Source organism: Microtus pennsylvanicus, chromosome 10, assembly GCF_037038515.1.
Source record: "Microtus pennsylvanicus isolate mMicPen1 chromosome 10, mMicPen1.hap1, whole genome shotgun sequence".
Classification (NCBI taxonomy): Eukaryota; Metazoa; Chordata; class Mammalia; order Rodentia; family Cricetidae; genus Microtus; species Microtus pennsylvanicus.
Window position 1 is genome coordinate 110,882,067 of NC_134588.1, and position 18,450 is coordinate 110,900,516.

Sequence of the window (18,450 nt, forward strand, 5' to 3'; positions counted from 1 at the left end):
GAAGACATGCCACCGGCTCCTGTAAAAGACCAGGAGGGATACATATGTGCTCTGCCACGATTCAAAGTGCACACATCCAGGAAACAGAATGTAGCAACAATCACATGGCCACAGCAATGTCCTCCTGAATCCTCATCTCGGACACGCCCTTCCCACTCCCTTCTGAACCGGTCATCAGAAAGCCTTGGAGTCTTACCCCTGGAGACTTTGTAAACTTCATAGAAAGAGTAGAGGTGGAAGCCCAGGGAAGCAAGCAGGTAAAGAGTCAGTTCCCATCGGGGCAGCATTGCCGGAGTCACTCACTGGATCCCAGTGTAGCGTGCAGGGTCTCTAGGGGAAAAACAGACAAGATGTCAGAGGTGACACTGGACATTGGTCTCTTGATGTCCACTGAGTTAGCTGGCACTCCCAAGCACCTTCATTTTTCAAGGTGACACCAATACAATCCCAAACAAACATTCCCTCCCCCGTCCCCTGCCCCGTTCCCATTGACCTTACCCCTTCCTACATTCAACACACACAGACACAGGACAGTTATACATACACGCCCCATTTGCCTAAGTCTTTCTCTAGATACAACACAGAATACATCAAAGAGTTCCCTTTCTTGTGTGACACACTTTGTGAAAAACAAGGACCGTGATTTCTAAGGCCCCAGCACTAAGCAATTTGCCTGGGATGTAGCAATAAGGGATGACCATGTCCATGAATACCAATGCCTTTGGAAACCTGTAGGAGCATTTTATTTGTATTTTAATAAGTAAAGCTTGCCTAAAGATCAGAGAGTAAAGCAGCCCCACTGGTCAGCCTTACAGACTTGGCAATGGTGGCACACACCTTTAATCCCAGTAACCACGCTAGTTTGCCATAGAAACCGGCTGTAGTGGTGCATGCCTTTAATCCTAGCCCTAAAGAGGGAAAGGAGATGAGAGGAGACAGCTCTCAGAGACTGTCTCATTCTGAGGCTTCCTGGAGGCGGGATCACCATTTCAGACTGAGGTAGAGGTAAGAGCATCACCATTTCAGACTGGTGTTGAGGTAAGAGCCAGTGGCTGGTTGTTTTGCTTTTCTGTCCTTCATGTTGAATCCCGATTTTTGTCTCTGGGTTTTGATTAATCATGCTACAAAAGCCCACATAACAGGAAAGCACAGATAGCCTCCCCTTCCTCCTCTTCCTCCTCCTCTTCTTTCTCCTCCTCTTCCTCCTGTCTCTTTTCCTCCTCTTCCCTTTGTTGCTCCTCCTACACACACTCGGCCTCCCTTCTCACAAAGGAACTGGATTTTTATATGGACACATGAATTCCACACACAATGCCATGCTTATCCCCTCATGCATAGGGAGGGTGAGGCTGTGGGTAACCTCCTCTTTTCCTCCCTTTCATGCTGACCAAAACTGGAACAGACCATGGAAAATAAGGTAGAAGGCACTCCAGTCCGTGACTGCACAGACCCCCTCACCCCAAAGCTACCCTGACCACACCTAGCTAACCTGTGGCAAGAAACAGAACACACGTCTTGGCTGGCAAGTCTCCAGTAGGCCAGCCCTCTCTGTCATGAAGGCTGAGTCTACATTCCAACAAAAAGGTAACAAAAAGTTGAGTCCTAAATTCTGCAAATTAGGGCTGGAGAGATGGCCCATAGGTTAAGAGCACTGGCTGCATCTTCCAGAGGTTCTGAGTGCAATTCCCAGCAACCACATGATGGCTCACAACCATCTGTAATGAGATCTGATGCCCTCTTCTGGCATGCAGGCATTCATAACACTATATATATATATAATTGTTTTTTAATAATTCTGCAAATTAAATGACCCCAAGTGTCCCCAAGTGACAAAGCATTAACTAACTTTAAGCCCTTTTATACAAGCACCTTAAACACATGTTATGTTAGACACCAAATTAAATGATACAAACTCTTAAGTCCCAAGCAAACACTTCTAATCAGGAGCAGTAAAGTTAGAAGCAGATTTCACTCTCCCACTCTGTTTCCCTGGTGGCCCAGTGAGGTTGGGAGGGCAGAGGAGGGAAGCCCTTTGTGGATGACAATGTGACAATGCCTCACAGCCTGAAGAACTGAGCCTGAAAAGCGATCACTCTATCGTGCATTTGTGGAGTCTCAGAAGGTCATGGTCATGGAAACAAGTGGTAAAGCCATGGTGGCCAAGTCCTGGGGTGAGCGATCCAAAGTCCCCCTCTCAATCAAGTGGGTTAAGACAGTGTACAAGGTAATGGCTCTGTAGTTGCCTGGATTTACTACGTCACCAAGGATGCTCACATGCAAACATCACAGTACATCAAACAGACATCATTCTCCAAGTCAAAATGAACCACCGTGCCCTAGACCAAACCCAGGTCCACCCCTGCTTCCTCCTACCACCAAGGTTGGCCCCAGGCAGGCTAGTACAGAGAACCCCTTTTCCTCAGAGCCTGACTTGGAACCTGATACACACAAATTCCTTCCAGACTTCCAGGAGACAGGAAGGAAAGGCCATCTGGGCCCTTGTGAGGCATGGACACAGAGCCAATGTCCCTTCACCCAGCAACCCTATGGGTGTGACCAAGACCTTGCCCAGGGAGGGTAGTCTGGTTTCTCCCATGAGCAATGATGGCCTCTGCTCTCTCAAGGACCCTGATTTCATACATTTCACCTTGGTTTACTACTGCCATATCCTAGACAGAGTTTCCGAAATCCTGTAGGAAGAGAGGGGCCATCTTTCCTGCAATGGAAGGGAATTTGCTGTTGGTATGTTAGTATGACTCCTACCACAGAAGACCATGGTTACACTGGACACCTGCCTCATCTCATGGAGAATTGGGGAATTGGGAAGTACTCCTAAACGTATATAATTGAACATAATCTTGTATGTCGAAGGAAGGCACTAGAAGACCTACTTTTTCCAAGATACTCTGATGTGGAATTTCCCCTCTGTACACTGTGAATATCATTGGTTAACAAAGAAACTGGCTTGGCCTGATAGGGTAGAGCAGAGCTAGGTGGGGAAAACTAAACTGAATGCTGGGAGAAAGGAGGCAGAGTCAGAAAGAAGCTAAGGAGCTGAAACTTTGCTGGTAGGCCACGACCTCGTGGTGATGCACAGATTAAAGGAGATGGATTAAATTAAGATGTAAGAGTTAGCCAATAAGAAGCTAGAGCTAATGGGCCAAGCGGTGCTTTAAATAATACAGTTTTTGTGGAATTATTTCAGGGCCGAGATGCCAAGCAGCCGGGAAACAAGCAGCCTCCTTACAATAATTCTCTATCTCTTATTAATATTTATTTATTTATTCTACATCCCGACCTCAGTTCCCCTTCTCTCCTCTCCTCCAAGTTCCAAAAGATACTCTATCTTGAGCAATGCCTGTGCATGAAGGGTTTACACCTGGAGAAGTACAGGGCTCATTTTTATAACATTTTTTGCTGTATTATAATTGCATATGATCTTAGCTGTATTATACATTGGGTGCTCAGACACACTGACATGTAGTATTAATCATTATCAGAAAAGCAGTAGGACTGTCTCCTCCATCACATCTCAGACTTGGATCTGGTCCCTACAGCTTCCATCCGACAGTTCAGGGACAAACGCCAGCACCCAACCCTGCTAGAAGTCACCACTCTGCCAAGTGCTGGTTCAACAACATGGGAAGGTAGCCAGGTCCCAGCTACAGCTCCTCATGAGACTGGTGAATGAGTTATGTGCAAACTGCCCAGAGTCAGCCCTGAGCACTCAATAAAACATAGGTAGCTACTAGTTGATGAATTAAATGCATTGCGAGCCTACCTACCTCTGGCCCAAAGTGGGAGAAATCCAACTTGGTACATCTAAGCTGGTCACAGCCATCCAATCGGCAGCCCTCAAGTCTTCTTTGGGGTCATTCTTCTTCCTTTTCCCATGCTCAGCCAGGGGCTCCCACCCTTGGGCAGCATGGAAATAGTCTTGGGAGTCAGCTGGAAGCTTTCTTCCTAGGGTTTCTTCCCTGCCTTATCTCATCCCATGGGAATTGTGCTTGAATACCTCCTCAAAGCCACAAAATCTACATGGAGACAACGACAAACCCTTCGTAGCAGATCTTCCCTCCATCTCTCTTTTCAGCCCTTGTCCATTTATCATAGGTCCTTGATGTTTGCAAACCACAACCACACATGAACACGTCAGCCCTTGTCCATATATCATAGGTCCATATATCATATGAACATGTGTGCATACACACACAAACACACACACACACACACTTCTTTCATTATTTATTTGCAGCAGCTACCTCTTTGGAAGATAGATGGAAAGGAAGGGTGAAATGGTTAATTTATATAGAGAGCTGGGCAGTAAGAAGCCTGAGCCATCGGCCAAACAGTGTGTAAATAATACAAGCTTCTATGTGATTACTCAGGATCAGGAGGCCAGGAAGTGAAAGCACAGCGTCCAGCTACATCTACATGTGCCACGGCTGTGAGCTCTGCAGAGCACAGACATGCCACGGCTGTGAGCTCTGCAGAGCACAGACATGCACCACGGCTGTGAGTTCTGTAGAGCACAGACATGCACCACGGCTGTGAGCTCTGCAGAGCACAGACATGCACCACCGCTGTGAGCTCTGCAGAGCACAGAAATGCACCACGGCTGTGAGTTCTGTAGAGCACAGACATGCGCCACGGCTGTGAGCTCTGCAGAGCACAGACATGCACCACGGCTGTGAGTTCTGTAGAGCACAGACATGCACCACGGCTGTGAGCTCTGCAGAGCACAGACATGCACCACCGCTGTGAGCTCTGCAGAGCACAGACATGCACCACGGCTGTGAGTTCTGTAGAGCACAGACATGCCACGGCTGTGAGTTCCATAGAGCACAGACATGCACTATGGTTGTGAGTTCCATAGAGCACAGGCATGCACCTCAGCTGTGAGCTCTGCAGAGCACAGACATGTACCACGGCTGTGAGCTCTGCAGAGCACACACATGTACCACGGCTGTGAGCTCTGCAGAGCACACACATGTACCACGGCTGTGAGCTCCATAGAGCACAGACACGCACCACGACTGTGAGCTCTGCACTATGAGATGCAAGAGCAATGTCAGTATTGATTTAGTTTCATTCCTCTTTACAATTTCATGAACAGAAACTGTTTTGTTTGTTTGTTTTTGTTTTTTACACAGATCTCCGCAGTTCCAATTCGACTCCTTTTCCTACCTTATTAGGAGCTTTCAGATTGTCTCTTCTAGCAAATAGCGTGGGGATGCTGCGGCATGTCTGAATTGCCAGTCCTGCACTTTGTGGCCATCATTGCATTACTTAATACAAGTACTCTGAGACAGTTAATCTAGGGACTGAGCCAACTAAGGGACAAGGTGGGGGGAGTGCGACGTTTAGACGCACAGGACACAGGGAGAGGCGATGTCCTCTGTGAGTGTAGCCGGACAGCACAGGGCCTTTCCACACCACTCTAAAGTGTTCCTTCATGGAACTTTCCACTTAACGGTTTTGGACCACAGCCAGACACAGGTGATTCTGTGTGACAGGAGAATCCCACTGAATAGTTAAGTATCTGAAAGTTCAAAAGAATCCTATAAACACTGTCCATGGGCAGGGAGGCCTACCGTTCAGGACCTCAATGGGAAGTGCAGACCTAGTGCTGGAACCAAATCACAAACGTGGGGGACATTTAAGTTCTAGCAAACTAGTTCAGGCCTCTGTGGTGGGCTGGGGTTCAGTCCAAAGCTGCAGGCCCAGGGTCCCAACCACGTTACTGACAAGAGCGTGAAGTTGAAGGCAGGAGAAACAGAGAGGAAATCGACTTCATATCACATACTGGAAAGAAGAGAATGAAGGTTGATAATGTTTTTAAAGTATCTGGGGTTCATTAAACCAAGAGACCCACACCCATAGGAAAAAATCTTAACCATAAAATGTTGAGAGCTCTGCCGAAGGCGTCTCTGTGCTAGAACGACTTCCTCCACTCTGTCGCTTAGCACCCGACTCACCGATGCTGAGGGAGAAACAGGGATCCACACAGGGACAGACAGCAGACAGCAGTGATCATAAATGGGGACCAGAGTCCCTAGCTCCCACCATCTCAGGGGCAGAAACCCTGCTCTCTGCAGGGGAGAGCAGCAAGGAACTCCCAACTGTCCAAAGTCTCTCATTGAGAGAGAGAGAGAGAATGTGGGTGAGTGTATGTGTGTGTGAGTGTGAGAGTACATGGGGTGCCTTGTGCACAAGCGGCTGTGTGTGTATACACCCTCATGTAGAAGTCAGAGCGCAGAACTGGGGGATTTCCTCAATTACTCTCCTTATTGCCTGAGACAGGGTCTCTTGCTAAACCTAGAAATCACCAAATTTCACCCAATTTGCCTACCTGGCAGTGAGCTCCAGGAATCCTCCTGTCTACACTCCCCCAGTACTGGGATTCCAGGCACATGCCCCTGTCCCTGGCTTTTTCTTTTCTTTTCTTTTTAAGATTTATTTATTATGTATGCAATGGTCTGTCTATCTGTATGCTTGCAGGCCAGGAGAGGGCACCAGATCTCATTACAGATGGCTGTGAGCCACCACGTGGTTGCTGGGAATTGAACTCAGGACCTCTGGAAGAGAAGCCAGTGCTCTTAACCTCTGAGCCACAAACACTGACTGGTGTTGGAGATCTGGACTCAGGGCCTCAGGCTTGTGTGGCATGTATTTTACTAAATGAACCATCACCGCTTTCCATGTCTAAGATGAAAGTATTCCTTTGTATGTTTCTCAGTAGCTCTAACACTTTGCATATTAACTGTGTAGAAAATGCAGTCACAAGTATTAATTCTCCCCATAATTACAATCTTAAGGGTGTCGTCATCTACTACAGAGAAAACCAAGCCCAGAAAGGTTAGGAAACACACCCAGTGTCACCCAGCTGAGCAGCAAAGCTGACTCAGACACATCAACCTAATTCCCTAGCTTTCCCTCTGCAGCCTCGCTTTTTCACAGGTAATAGATTCTATTTTTTCCCCCAAATCTATACAGAAATAGGTCTCTCCGAATGATAAAAGATGGTATAAGCTCTCTAAATGTAAATACATTTAAATGTAGGTATAATTTTAGATACTTCCTAAGGAAACCTGAAAGCCAACTAGCTGTAACTAAAACACTCAAGTGTCTACCTTGTCCATTCTTCCGGAGACTCGCGACAGAGGGCTGAGTAAGCCCGCTAACTTGTGTGTCTGAGAGTTGGAAGACCACAGAGAGGAAGGCCGAGAAGAGTGGAATTTCAGGAGAGGTGAGCACTCCAGAAGCCACAGTGATAAAGCAAACGGAAGGCATATCGCTGGGACAGCTGCAGCTTTGAGGTGGGAGGCAATAGAGCAACTCAGGGCCTCTGCTTCTTCTGAGATCCAGCTGGATGGAACGGTCTCCCCTCAGAAACCAACGTCCAGATTCATGCTGACCCCTCCAAGGCCCACCAACAGGTCTCACTCTTTGGGCCACATCTTATAAAGGGAGTTCCTCCTCCAAACCTAGGGCCACCACAACATGCAGGGGGTGATGGACCGCCGGCAGGTGACCCCAGGACTCAACAGAAAGTGTTTCAACACAGACCGAGGCAGAAGGATGCACCAGTTCCCAGCTCAGCAACCCCCACCCTCTCCACCGTGAGCTTTGAAGAGGATCCTATGTGATGGCAGTAGAGTGCTTCTGCTGACATCACCCTGGGGTCACCCGTGCGACTGGGGTCATTGTGAAGCTCAGCCAATGGAGGGCAGATGTTGGCTTACCTACGTCTGCCGTGGGATCATGCTCTTGTACATTGTAAAGATTTGTCACCCGTATCGGTTTAATAAAACGCTGATTGTCCTGTAGCCAGGCAGGAAATCAAGGGCGACCAAACTAAGAGAATTCTTGTAAGAGGAAAGGCAAGAGACACAGTCGTCAACTAGATGCTGAGGAAGCAAGATGAGAATGCCTTACTGAGAAAAGGTACCAAGCCACGTGGCTAAACATAGATAAGAATTTTGGGTTAATTTAAGTTGTGAGAGCTAGTTAGTAATAAGCACGAGCAATAGGCCAAACAGTTTATAATTAATATAAGCCCCTGTGTGTTTACTTGGGACTAAATGACTGCGGGACCATGCGGGACAGAAACTTCTGTCTACATACATTTTTCTGTGTTAGCAGAGGCTGATTGCCCCAATCCTCCCTCATGTAGGTGGTCTGCCCCCTGCAGGGTGAAGGTGGAGTTGCAGACAGTTGTAAGGCACTCTGTGGGAATGCTGGGAACCCAGCTGGGGTCCTCTAGAAGAGCAATGTTTGCTCTTGACTACTGAGCTGTCTCTCCAGAGCTGGGTTTTTTTTTAAAGTCAATTGTTATTCACTTAAAAAAAATCAAACCAGAATAAAATTAATCCCAAAGCAAAATTTTATGTTCAGTCCTCAATTTAGCATTCCCTGATTTCCACACCACCCCAATCCTATCATCAAACATAACCCTAAGTCGATTTATATGAGTGTTAAAGACCAGCAAAAGGGAATCAACTTTACAAGTCCCTAATTCAACAAAGAATACTGATTTGATATTGCATTTCCCCCCTTGACAGTTCTCAAGCTCTCTTGAGGCCTTTTAATCGCCAATAATGTGCCCTCTACATTTCAGACTTCCCAGATTAGAGAAATCTGAACGAACCTAATTTCTCTTACAGCAGAACACTTTACGTATCTTTTTAAATTAAAGTATACTTTTTAAAATGCAGGCTTTTAAGACACGGACTTGCTGGTAAGGTCAGGATGTACTCTGCCCTAACTCACTCCATGTTGTTTAAAACTACTTTTTCCAGGCCAGTGCCTCATCCTGAACTCTGTTTATGAGCAGCTTTGGCTCCATTAGAGAAGGGTGATTCTGACCCTTGTTGTGCCCATAAATGCCACCATTTGGCCAGCACAGACTGATAACTTATTTCTAAAGGTGGAAAGGTGCCACCCTATACATTTATCAAAGCACGCTGGGGTCACATTAGCATATTTAAATCATATTAGGAAACCTAGACCAAGAACTTTCCAAGCACATTGAGCAGAGCAGAGACAAGGGTGCAATCCTTTCCTGGGCCCAGAGAAGAAGAGTTCACCCAATATTTCAACATCAATGGCCCTGCCAAGCTGTCATCTCTGTTGTCCCAGAGGCTTCAGCTTGGGTCTGTCCTCACAGCTTACTTATGCCCTACTCAGATTGCTGTCTCTCCACCCTTTTGTCTGCCCGTTCATCCTCCCATCCCTTTGGAGCTGGCTCTGCTCTTCATCTCCAAGTCCTTCCCTCATTTCTGTAGCTCGACTCCAGCATATGAGTCATTGCCTAGGGTCCTTTGCATCCTTATTAGCCGCTGCTCACCTACAGTGAGACGTCTCTGAAGGTCTGTGCACTGGGCTACAGCTGCCTGAACCCCTGTTGGTGCTCTGTAGTCTACATACAAATGCACAGAGACAGTAGTCCTGTGTAGGAGTGTCGGGCTGCTGGCTCTTACTATGACACTCTCCCCCCTGCCCCCCTGCCAAGGATCTAAGAAAGGGTTCTCCTCTGCCACATGGGCTCTCACTCTTCAGAGGCCCTGCCATTCTGTCTCTTTCTGAACCTCCTTGGTGCCCTTCGGCCCGCCCATGGCATTAATATCTCCTCCAGTAAACCCCTTCAAGTAATCTGTCTGTGTTTTCTCAAACTACCCACCTCATCCAACACCTAATAGACAGACAGACTGACCAACTGACTGATTTACTGTGTGCTGTGTAATTTGTGATCTGAGGATTAAGTAAGCCAGTAATTAAGATCCAAATGAAAGAATCTGTGTCTGCCTCAACCAGTGATCAAGAAATCAGAACTAAAGGAGAATTGCAGCCAATGAAAATGGCACTGGTTGTGAATTTATCATTATTTAGCAAATTCTGACACTATGGAAAGACGCAAATGGGCCCATCACTATTTCTAATGGCACACTAATTACACTCACCTAATTACCCTGTGATAAAGCCGACATGTCCAATCAGCCTCGTGGCTAATTGCACCAGACTGATCCCTAGTCCAGTCTCCGCCTCCACAGGTCCGTTTGTGTCCAGTTTGGAACTTCACCGTCACACAACATTAACCTTGTATCCTCTTCTCTGTTTCATTGTCTCAGCTCCTGGACTGCAGAGGGTCCCACTGTATAAACTCCTAGACCACATTCACCCCTCCCCCTGTTGACAAAGAGCTGTTTCCAGCCAGGGGCTACCGGGAAGGCATTTAAGTAGCGCTTTTGACACACGCATATGCCTCGCTGCTACTCTAAGAATGGGACACCAGCCATAGGAGCTGTGTGCATAAATGCATGCAAATGGTGTCTCAGTTTCTCGGGGCTGCTCAACTCTTCTGTTTTCCCGTCTTTTCACTTGAAAACCTGGGAAAACTCATCTGAATTTCCCACTGCATTGGCATGATAAGGTTTCAGCAGAGCATCCTCAGGTCATCTCAGGGCATGGGCTAAGCTGCAGTAACCCTTTTCCTTCCTTGACACTAGCGTTGAGGTTGGATGAGAAATGTCCCCCACAGGCTCATTGTTTGAACACAAGGTGCCCGATTGGAGGTCAGAGAACCTTCAGGAAATGGAGCCTGCAGCAAGCCCTCATTGCCAGGATGGACCATGAGCCAAAACTACTCTCTCCTGTCTAAGTGGTTTCTGACATGTTTTTCTGTCACAGTGACAAAAAGAAAAGAAACCCTGATACACACACACTTGCTCACCATCGCTGAAAGGAGAGAGGCTGCGGTATGCCATAGACACATCCATGACACATCCACTCTGAGTGGGATATTCTGCAAGTGTCACTCACAGAAGGAGCACGGGTGGGGGGATGGAGGGATAGTGTGGGGTGGGTGGATGGGGTGCGGGGGAGAAGGGGGTGTAGGGGGAAGGGGTGTGGAGGGATGGAGGGGATGGAGAGGTGAGAGTGGACAATCCAGCAGTTTTCTGCTAGGAAGCTCTTCCCACCAGAATGACTGTGACCTTGAGCACAGGAGACTCCTGAGACTAACTGAGGTCAGAAGACACTGAGTGGCCAAAACTGCTTTAGCCACAGGGGTCCACATGTACCTCCCTGCGCTTGGCAGCTGAGGCTAGAGGATTCCAAATTCCAGGCCAGCCTGTGCTACACAGTGAGACACTGATGCAAACCAACAAGCAAACCTAATAACCACAAGAACAAACAATTTAGAAGGAAAACCACCTCTTAGCAAGCTGTCACCTGAGGTCACCTGAGGTCACAGCCCTCTGCTCCCAGGGTTGCACTGGGAGAGCCCAGAGGGCTGTGGACTCACACATACATTTATTTCTATTTTCATTTGTCACTACATGAAAAAAATCAGTCTTTCATTTGACTGTTGTTTTGTTTGGTTCCAGACAGTTTCTCTGGGTAGCCCAGGCTGTTCTGGAACTCAGAGACCCTGTTTATAGTGGACTATAAACTTGCAATGTATCTGATGAAGCTTGTCCAGAGACTCAACACACACAGTCATACCACCGCTGCCCTAAGTCCACAGAGCATGGAGAGGGGGTTCACCCTCAAAGGGAGGAGGTTAACTGCTTCAGACCACATTTTGTTATTTTGTTACTTAAGGCCGCTAATAAAGAATATTGTATAAATTTGAGTTTTAATAGCATTTTGATGATTGTTTCAATACTATAAGCCCTGTGTTTTTATGTCTTTTATTTATTTTTATGTGTTCTGATTTGTTTCTTAAGACAGGATCTCATGTAGTGATGGCTGGCCTTGACCTCTCGATCCCCCTGGCCTCACACAGCAGCATCCAGCGGTCTCTTCACACCTTTTAAACAGTCTCCAAGAAGGTTCATGGCAAGAACCAAGAATTGTATTTCCTCTAGTCTGGGCTACAATAACTGATATCCGTTGCAAGGACATCCTGGCAACAATCAACCAGGGCCCTGACCTCCCCCTGGGCCGGCCCAAACCCCAGCCCTAGCACAGGCTAGTCAGCGGGGTGGGCAGCCTTGAACCCTCTCCTCTGGGGAGGACAAAAACACATACTGTCTCTACAGGCCACTGCCAGACTCACACGTTCACTTAAATTATTTACTGCGCCTCTCAGGTCAGAACTGTCTTTAGCCAACACTTAATGGATTCATCATATGGAGAGGGAAGGTGGAACATGAAGAACAGAAACGGGAAGAGAACGGGATTCTTGGGCCAAAGTGAGAGACCCCACCCCTTTAATGTATCCCACAGCACTGAAGCTGTGCTTCGCTCTAAGAACAAAGATGCCACACTGCAAGGGGCAGGCACGCAGCAGTCCCCCCACGTGGAAGGCTGGTTCAAAAGCGGCCTCCTCCTTCAACAGCTGTGTGCACCTAGATCCTGGAAGGTGTCTCCCAGTCTTGCCACTAAACAGATGAGGGAAACTGAGTCCAGTGAGTAGAAAGTGAAAGAAATCTCTAAATTAGGAACGAGGCTCAGTGGTTAAACACAGATTTGAGGACCCAAATTCAGATCCTGTATGCACAGAAAATGCCCCGGGGACTGTAATCCCTGCCTTCTCCAGGGGCCCAGCCTGGGTTTGATTGAGAGACCCTGCCTCAGCATACAATGGAAACGTAAAGTTTGGGTCCCCTGCGCACAAGGACGCACACGCACACCACACACACGAAAATAGAAATCTCTGTGCTGAGCCGGGCCGGGCCGCAACGGCCACATCGGCTCCTTCTCCTGCACAGAGCGGCTGGGTTTGCGGTTCCCGAACTCCGCGCCTTTGTGTCGCCGCCCTAGGGCGCGAGGACACGGGAAGCGGAAGCGCCGCTGCGTTTCTCCCCCACGTCAGCGGCGAGTCTCCCACGACCTGCTGCGGCACCCCGGCCAGCCCCTGCCTCTGCGCCGGTGAAGTAGTGGCGGCCTCTGCAACAGCAGATCCACGGCGCCCCCTCCAGCTCCACGCGAGCCCTCCCGCCTGCTCTACGCGCGAGCCCGCCGACACCTCCCCCCTCACGCGCGCCCTCGCGCCCCCTCCCCGCTCTACTCGCGCGCCCTCCGATTCCCCACGAGCGCCCGGCCACACCGCCTGCCCGGCCTGTCTAGCGCCGGCGAAGTCACCTGAGTCTCAGCGGGCAGAGCTGGGCGCCCGGGGAAGTAGGCGTCCCCACCCCCCGCCGTGCGGAGCTGGGGAAGGACTCGCGAGCGCTGCGCGGGTCGGAGGCCAAGCCGCGGGGGGTGAGCGCCTGGCTCTGAGATGCCGCGCCCGGGTTCTCGGACACGGGATTGGCCGGCGCTCTGTACATTTACCGGAGCAAAATCCGCGCAGATCCCACCAGAACCTCAGACTTCTTGATTTTTCCCCGTCCCAAAAGTACTGAGTATGGGGTGGGGGTTGTGCGGCCTGCTCTGCAGTAGGAAGATGACTAGGCCTGTGAAGGGCTTTTAGCAGTCATGGGTAGAGTCGGGGGAAATCTCTGGAAGTTCTAGCCTTGCACTCCATGAGACCAAAACCATCCTCAGTCCCACCTTCCCCAGCACCAGCTAAAACAGCCGTGCCAGGAGCGAGTGCCAAGTTGCACAAATGAAAACACAGGGTGCCCAGTTAATACTGAGTTCCCGTGAACGGTGGGTACTTCCTTGTTATTATATGGCCTGTGTCGTATGGGGTCATACTTTTTTTAAGTTCCTGAGCGCTGGGGAGATGTGGCTCAGTGGGTAAGACGCTTGCTCTGCGTGAGGATCTAAATTTAATCCCCACACCCAAGTGAAGAGCCTGGTGTGGCGAGAGTGGCCGCATCGTTGAAAGTAGGGGTTCAAGTAGAACCCCGGACCCTGGCCAGCCAGCTTAACCTAAACAGAAAGCCTCCAGTTCAGCTAGAGACCCTGAGCCAAGGAAACAGGGTGAGGAAAGAGGAAGATGTGGAAGTCTCGCTCTGGCCCTTCCAAGAGCACTCAGCAAGCATACAATACACGCGTCCTGTTTATCCGTAGTAACTGGGTGTCTTGGTGTCTGGCCACTGTAATGAATCCCAGGGTTTGGCAAGGAAGGTGGCAAAGTGCGAACTCTGTTCAGGAACAGTCAGACCAAGACGTGTGTGTGTGTGTGTGTGTGTGTGTGTGTGTGTGTCTGTAAGGGGGGGAGACTCCCATGTTTTTAAATGACCTCTGTGGCTACTAGGGTGGGTTTGTCATCATTTATACCCAGACCATTCTTTAAAGTGCACAGTGTTCGTCTGAAGATACAAAATAAACACATGTTTGGCTATGTATAAATCAGAAACATCAGTTTAAGAGAAAACGCCCAAGATTTAAGCATTGCCAGAGAAACAACACAGTGGTGGGTGGGGCCTTGCCTCACCTGGGGAAGACCCCCCCCTCCAGAAAAAGTTCAAGCAACAAACTGAAGAATGCATTTGCATGAATATGCAAAGTGTTTCTTTTTATTACACATAGATTTAATACAGTTGATGAAAGCTTTAGAATTCAGTTGCAGACAGACAGGAGACTTAAGTATAACAATGCATTGTGGTATAATTATGTTACATTCTAAGGGACTGAAAACTTGGCTGGGCCTCGCAGCCTAAACTAATACTATACACTGAGATCACTTAACACTGCTAGCCGACTGTGTACTCAGCCTCTTTGTCTAACCCGCATTTAAAAGAACAATGTAACAATCAACTAGTGGCCTCTGTGTGTTAAAGCCTGGCAAGTGTGTGGTCTGAAGGACCACGGACAACTGCCTGATGTGTTAGCTCTTCCATCAGTTACCTGACAAAGACTATTTAAAGTAGCTTTGAGACTCTGGATTTCAGTCCACAGTCACTCAGGGACTTGGCTCTGTGGAGCAAGACAGAACGGCAAGGTGGGCAGCCAATGGTAGAACAAACTGGAAAACCTCATGGTGGACAAGAGGTACTGGGGGGGGAGGGCAAAGACTGGAACAAAATGATAGGGACACAAGGACATGTCCCTGCGACTGACTTCTGCATGCTGGGTTTCGTGGGTTAAACTTTCAAGCAGCTGAAGATCAAACCTTAAACACCCGAGCCTGTGGGGCCAATTCCTACAGGAAGCAGGAATGAGCGAGCAGTGGACCATAAGCAACTGTGCTAGAAGGGTCAGAATCCTCCAGGCATTAACCCTTTAATGGGCTGTTGGTTCTGTTCACAGGGATAAATATAATGGGGCTAGTCTATCATGGAGAAAACACTTTCCAGATTTACTGAAGTGTAATTGATAAAACCGTATTCTCTAAAGGGTACAACTTGAAGCCTTGATACATAGACACATTATGAAATGATCACCATAGTCAAGATGATTAACATCTATCATCTTGCAGTAACTGTTGTGTGTGCTTGTGCATGTCCGTGTGATACTTAAGATCCACCCCAGGAGATTTCAAGTCTACACTATTTTTCATTGGTTTGTTTATTTCACTTTTTTTGAGACTCCAGACTGACTTCAAACCTTGAACTCTTGATCCTCCTGTCCCCACCTCCTGGGGGCTGAGGTTATAGGCAGGCACCACCACACCAGGATAAAAGTACATTATGAGCTACAGTCACCTTGTGAGACAGTTTATCTTAAACTGCCCAGTTGCTCTATTCTGTCTCTTGCTGTTGGCCCCAAGATCTGCACATCTTTAGAGACTGTTCTGACTGGGGTGACCAGGGAATGAAGAAACGGCAGACATACAGACACGTGTACAGAAAAGCTGGGGTCGAGCGGACCACGCGCTGTATCGGAAATGTGCCAGTGGACCCAGAACTCAATGTGGTTATTATCTACCACGAAGTGAGGTTTACTGTGTACAGCAGAATGAGGAGGCGGATTAGCTCATTCGGGTAGGAGGTCTCTGGAAGGAGCATTCTCGGGCTGTAGATATCCTGGAGGAGGCAGCTGTGGGTAGAGTTTCTGCATTCATTTCGATAAGGTCTTGTCCTTCCTCAGCACTCAGCTGGGCCAGAGGAAGTCTTTGACCGCATCTACACCTCTCCCTGGAAAGGCTTTGCCACTCCCAACGGTCTGAGGCACTGGCATTGGCCTTGCTCATGTCAGTGATACACATTCACTCAGGATTTCCTCTCTTCCCCGCAGCTGTCTCCTGCGCTTTTCTCGTGTGCTCCAGCTCTTCCCGCTCTGTGAATGTCTCTTGTTTGCATCTTTATTATTTATGTCAGTATTATTCAAACTACTGGCAAGACAATACATTAGTAGATTATAAGACACCGTTAATGGGCCACGCTCAGCTCAATTTTAACAAGATGAAAGGGAAGAAAACACGCAACTGGACTTTTATTAAGAATAACGACGCCTCTGGTTACAATGAACCAGATAAGAGAGATAATGGGCGATTAGAATAAATGTGATTGGCTAGTAGAAGTTGTTCTACACACTGAAGACAGACGTTCCATCTGCTACAGGATGTACATACGGCTACCACCATTGTAAAACAGCTGACCGTTCATATTAACGCTACTCATAGCTCATTACAAGATACTTGCTTGAAAAGACGTTCTCCATTGAGTTAAGTAAACACGAATCTCCCTTTAATAGAGCTTCTCCTAATTGTTAGAAGGAAGAATGATGAAATCAAAGCTGGAGAAATGCGTCTGGCAAGATGGCTCGGCCAGTAAAGGTGCCACAGAGTGGAAGGAGAAAACTGACTTCAGCCAGTTGTCCTCTGACCACACCTGCATCCGCACCTGCCCCTTTCACACACAATAAGCAAATAAATAAATGTTTAAAAGTTAGAGAAATGCAGGCTGGGCAGTGGTGGTGCACACCTTTAATCTCATCACTCGAGAAGCAGAGGCAGGCAGATCATCAGCCTGGTCTACAGAGGGAGTTCCCGGGTAGTTAAGGCTACACAGAGAAACCCTGTCTCAAAAAACCAAAACAGTTAGAGGAATGCTCAAATTCAACTCTCTGTTAACTAGAACTATAAACAAGGGGAAATCTGAAATATCATTGATTGACTTTAGGGCCTTACACACTCTCTTGGCAAGACTCTACCTCTGAGATAAGTTCCCAGCCTTTCCTTAACTATTTTTTGTTTGTTTGTTTTTGTTTTATTTTTTTGTTTTGTTTTAAGGTAGGGTCTCACTCTAAAGACCAGACTAGCCTAGGACTCTTAATATTCCTCCCTCCCCTGCCCCTGAATAGCTGGGATTATAGACTTGGACCACCAAACATGGCTTGAGTTTATCTTTACATTTTCATTTCCTCAATTTGCTTTATTGTGTGTGAGCAAAGCTATATATCATCATCAAACAAAAAAAATCATTTTTATATTGGATTATTTCTACAAACTTACATTTTCGAAAGCAAAAATAACAAACAAAAGGTGTCCATGGATGCTATCTAGAATGAAGGCTGAGACTTAGGGCTTAGTGTTTCATTTCACGTCCAACAACAGCAAGGCTGCCTCGCGCTGAGTCCCCTTTCCCCACTTCACTGTGTGCACAGGCCTCTGAGTGTCTGACCCTAGGAGTATGCTCCAGGAGCTCCTGAAGTTGCTCCCCCTTCTCAGGGGATGTGCTATGTGCCCAGACTCAGGAGCGTGCTCCTCATGCTGTTCTATGCACTGGACCATCCAAAGACGGTGACTTCAGCAGGGGTCCCAGGATCGGCTATGTCCACCCCCAACAAGGCTGACTCATCCACTGGCTTCTGGAACTGTGATTCCATCTGGGCCAAAGACCGTGTCTACCAGCCAGGCCTCCAAGTAAAGCTTGGGGGTGCAGGCAGGGCTGAGCAGCCACTGGGGGAGGAGGGACTGGTGACTGTCTATCCCAGCAGGGTACTGCATATACATGGGGAGACTGGTGACTGTCTGTCCTGACAAAGAACTCTGTACTCTACATGGGAAGCTGGTGGCTGTCTGTCCTGACAAAGGGTGCTGCACACTACATGGGAGGCTGGTGGCTGTCTGTCTGTCCTGACAAAGGATGCTGCACACTACATGGGAGGCTGGTGGCTGTCTGTCCTGACAAAGGGTACTGCACACACATGGGGAGGCTGGTGGCTGTCTGTCCTGTCAAAGGGTGCTGCACACTACATGGGAGGCTGGTGGCTGTCTGTCTGTCCTGACAAAGGGTGCTGCACACTACATGGGAGGCTGGTGGCTGTCTGTCCTGGCAGGATATGACACACTTTGTCCTGGGCTGCTCACAAGGCCCACAGACATCTTTAAATAAAAAAATACAGAACCAAAATTCCTGGGCTTGACTTTTGAGTTGCTCTGTGAACTATTGATGAGATTTTGCTGCATTGGAGTCAGAAAAAAGAAAAGATGACTTGCTCAGTTGTTAGAGAAATCACTCCTCTAAATGAGAAGAACTGGCACAGATGGCTTTAATGCTAAATCAGCTGATAGAGAAGAATTTACAGTTATGCAGGGCAATATGGTTCCTAGTCAAATCTGCCCGACGACAGAGTCCTCAGAGTCACGCTGTAAAAACCAGTCAGACCTTG

At 48.1% G+C, this 18,450-nt stretch overlaps 1 protein-coding gene across 2 annotated transcripts in view; it reads right to left on the reverse strand.

The window, feature by feature from the left end:
* Window positions 1-13,158, reverse strand: part of Hhat (hedgehog acyltransferase) — a 252,716-nt gene extending 239,558 nt beyond the window's left edge. Inside the window, exons 1-2 of one of the 2 annotated variants that reach the window (XM_075989510.1) lie at window positions 13,090-13,158; window positions 197-330 (exon numbers count right to left, since the gene is read on the reverse strand). In XM_075989510.1, the coding sequence (XP_075845625.1) occupies window positions 197-287 (91 nt within the window). In that variant the 5' untranslated portion in view covers window positions 288-330; window positions 13,090-13,158. Of the gene's footprint in view, window positions 1-196; window positions 331-3,785; window positions 3,863-13,089 lie in introns of those variants that run through there. The other variant, XM_075989511.1, reaches the window with a different exon arrangement.
* Window positions 13,159-18,450: the final 5,292 nt, after the last annotated feature.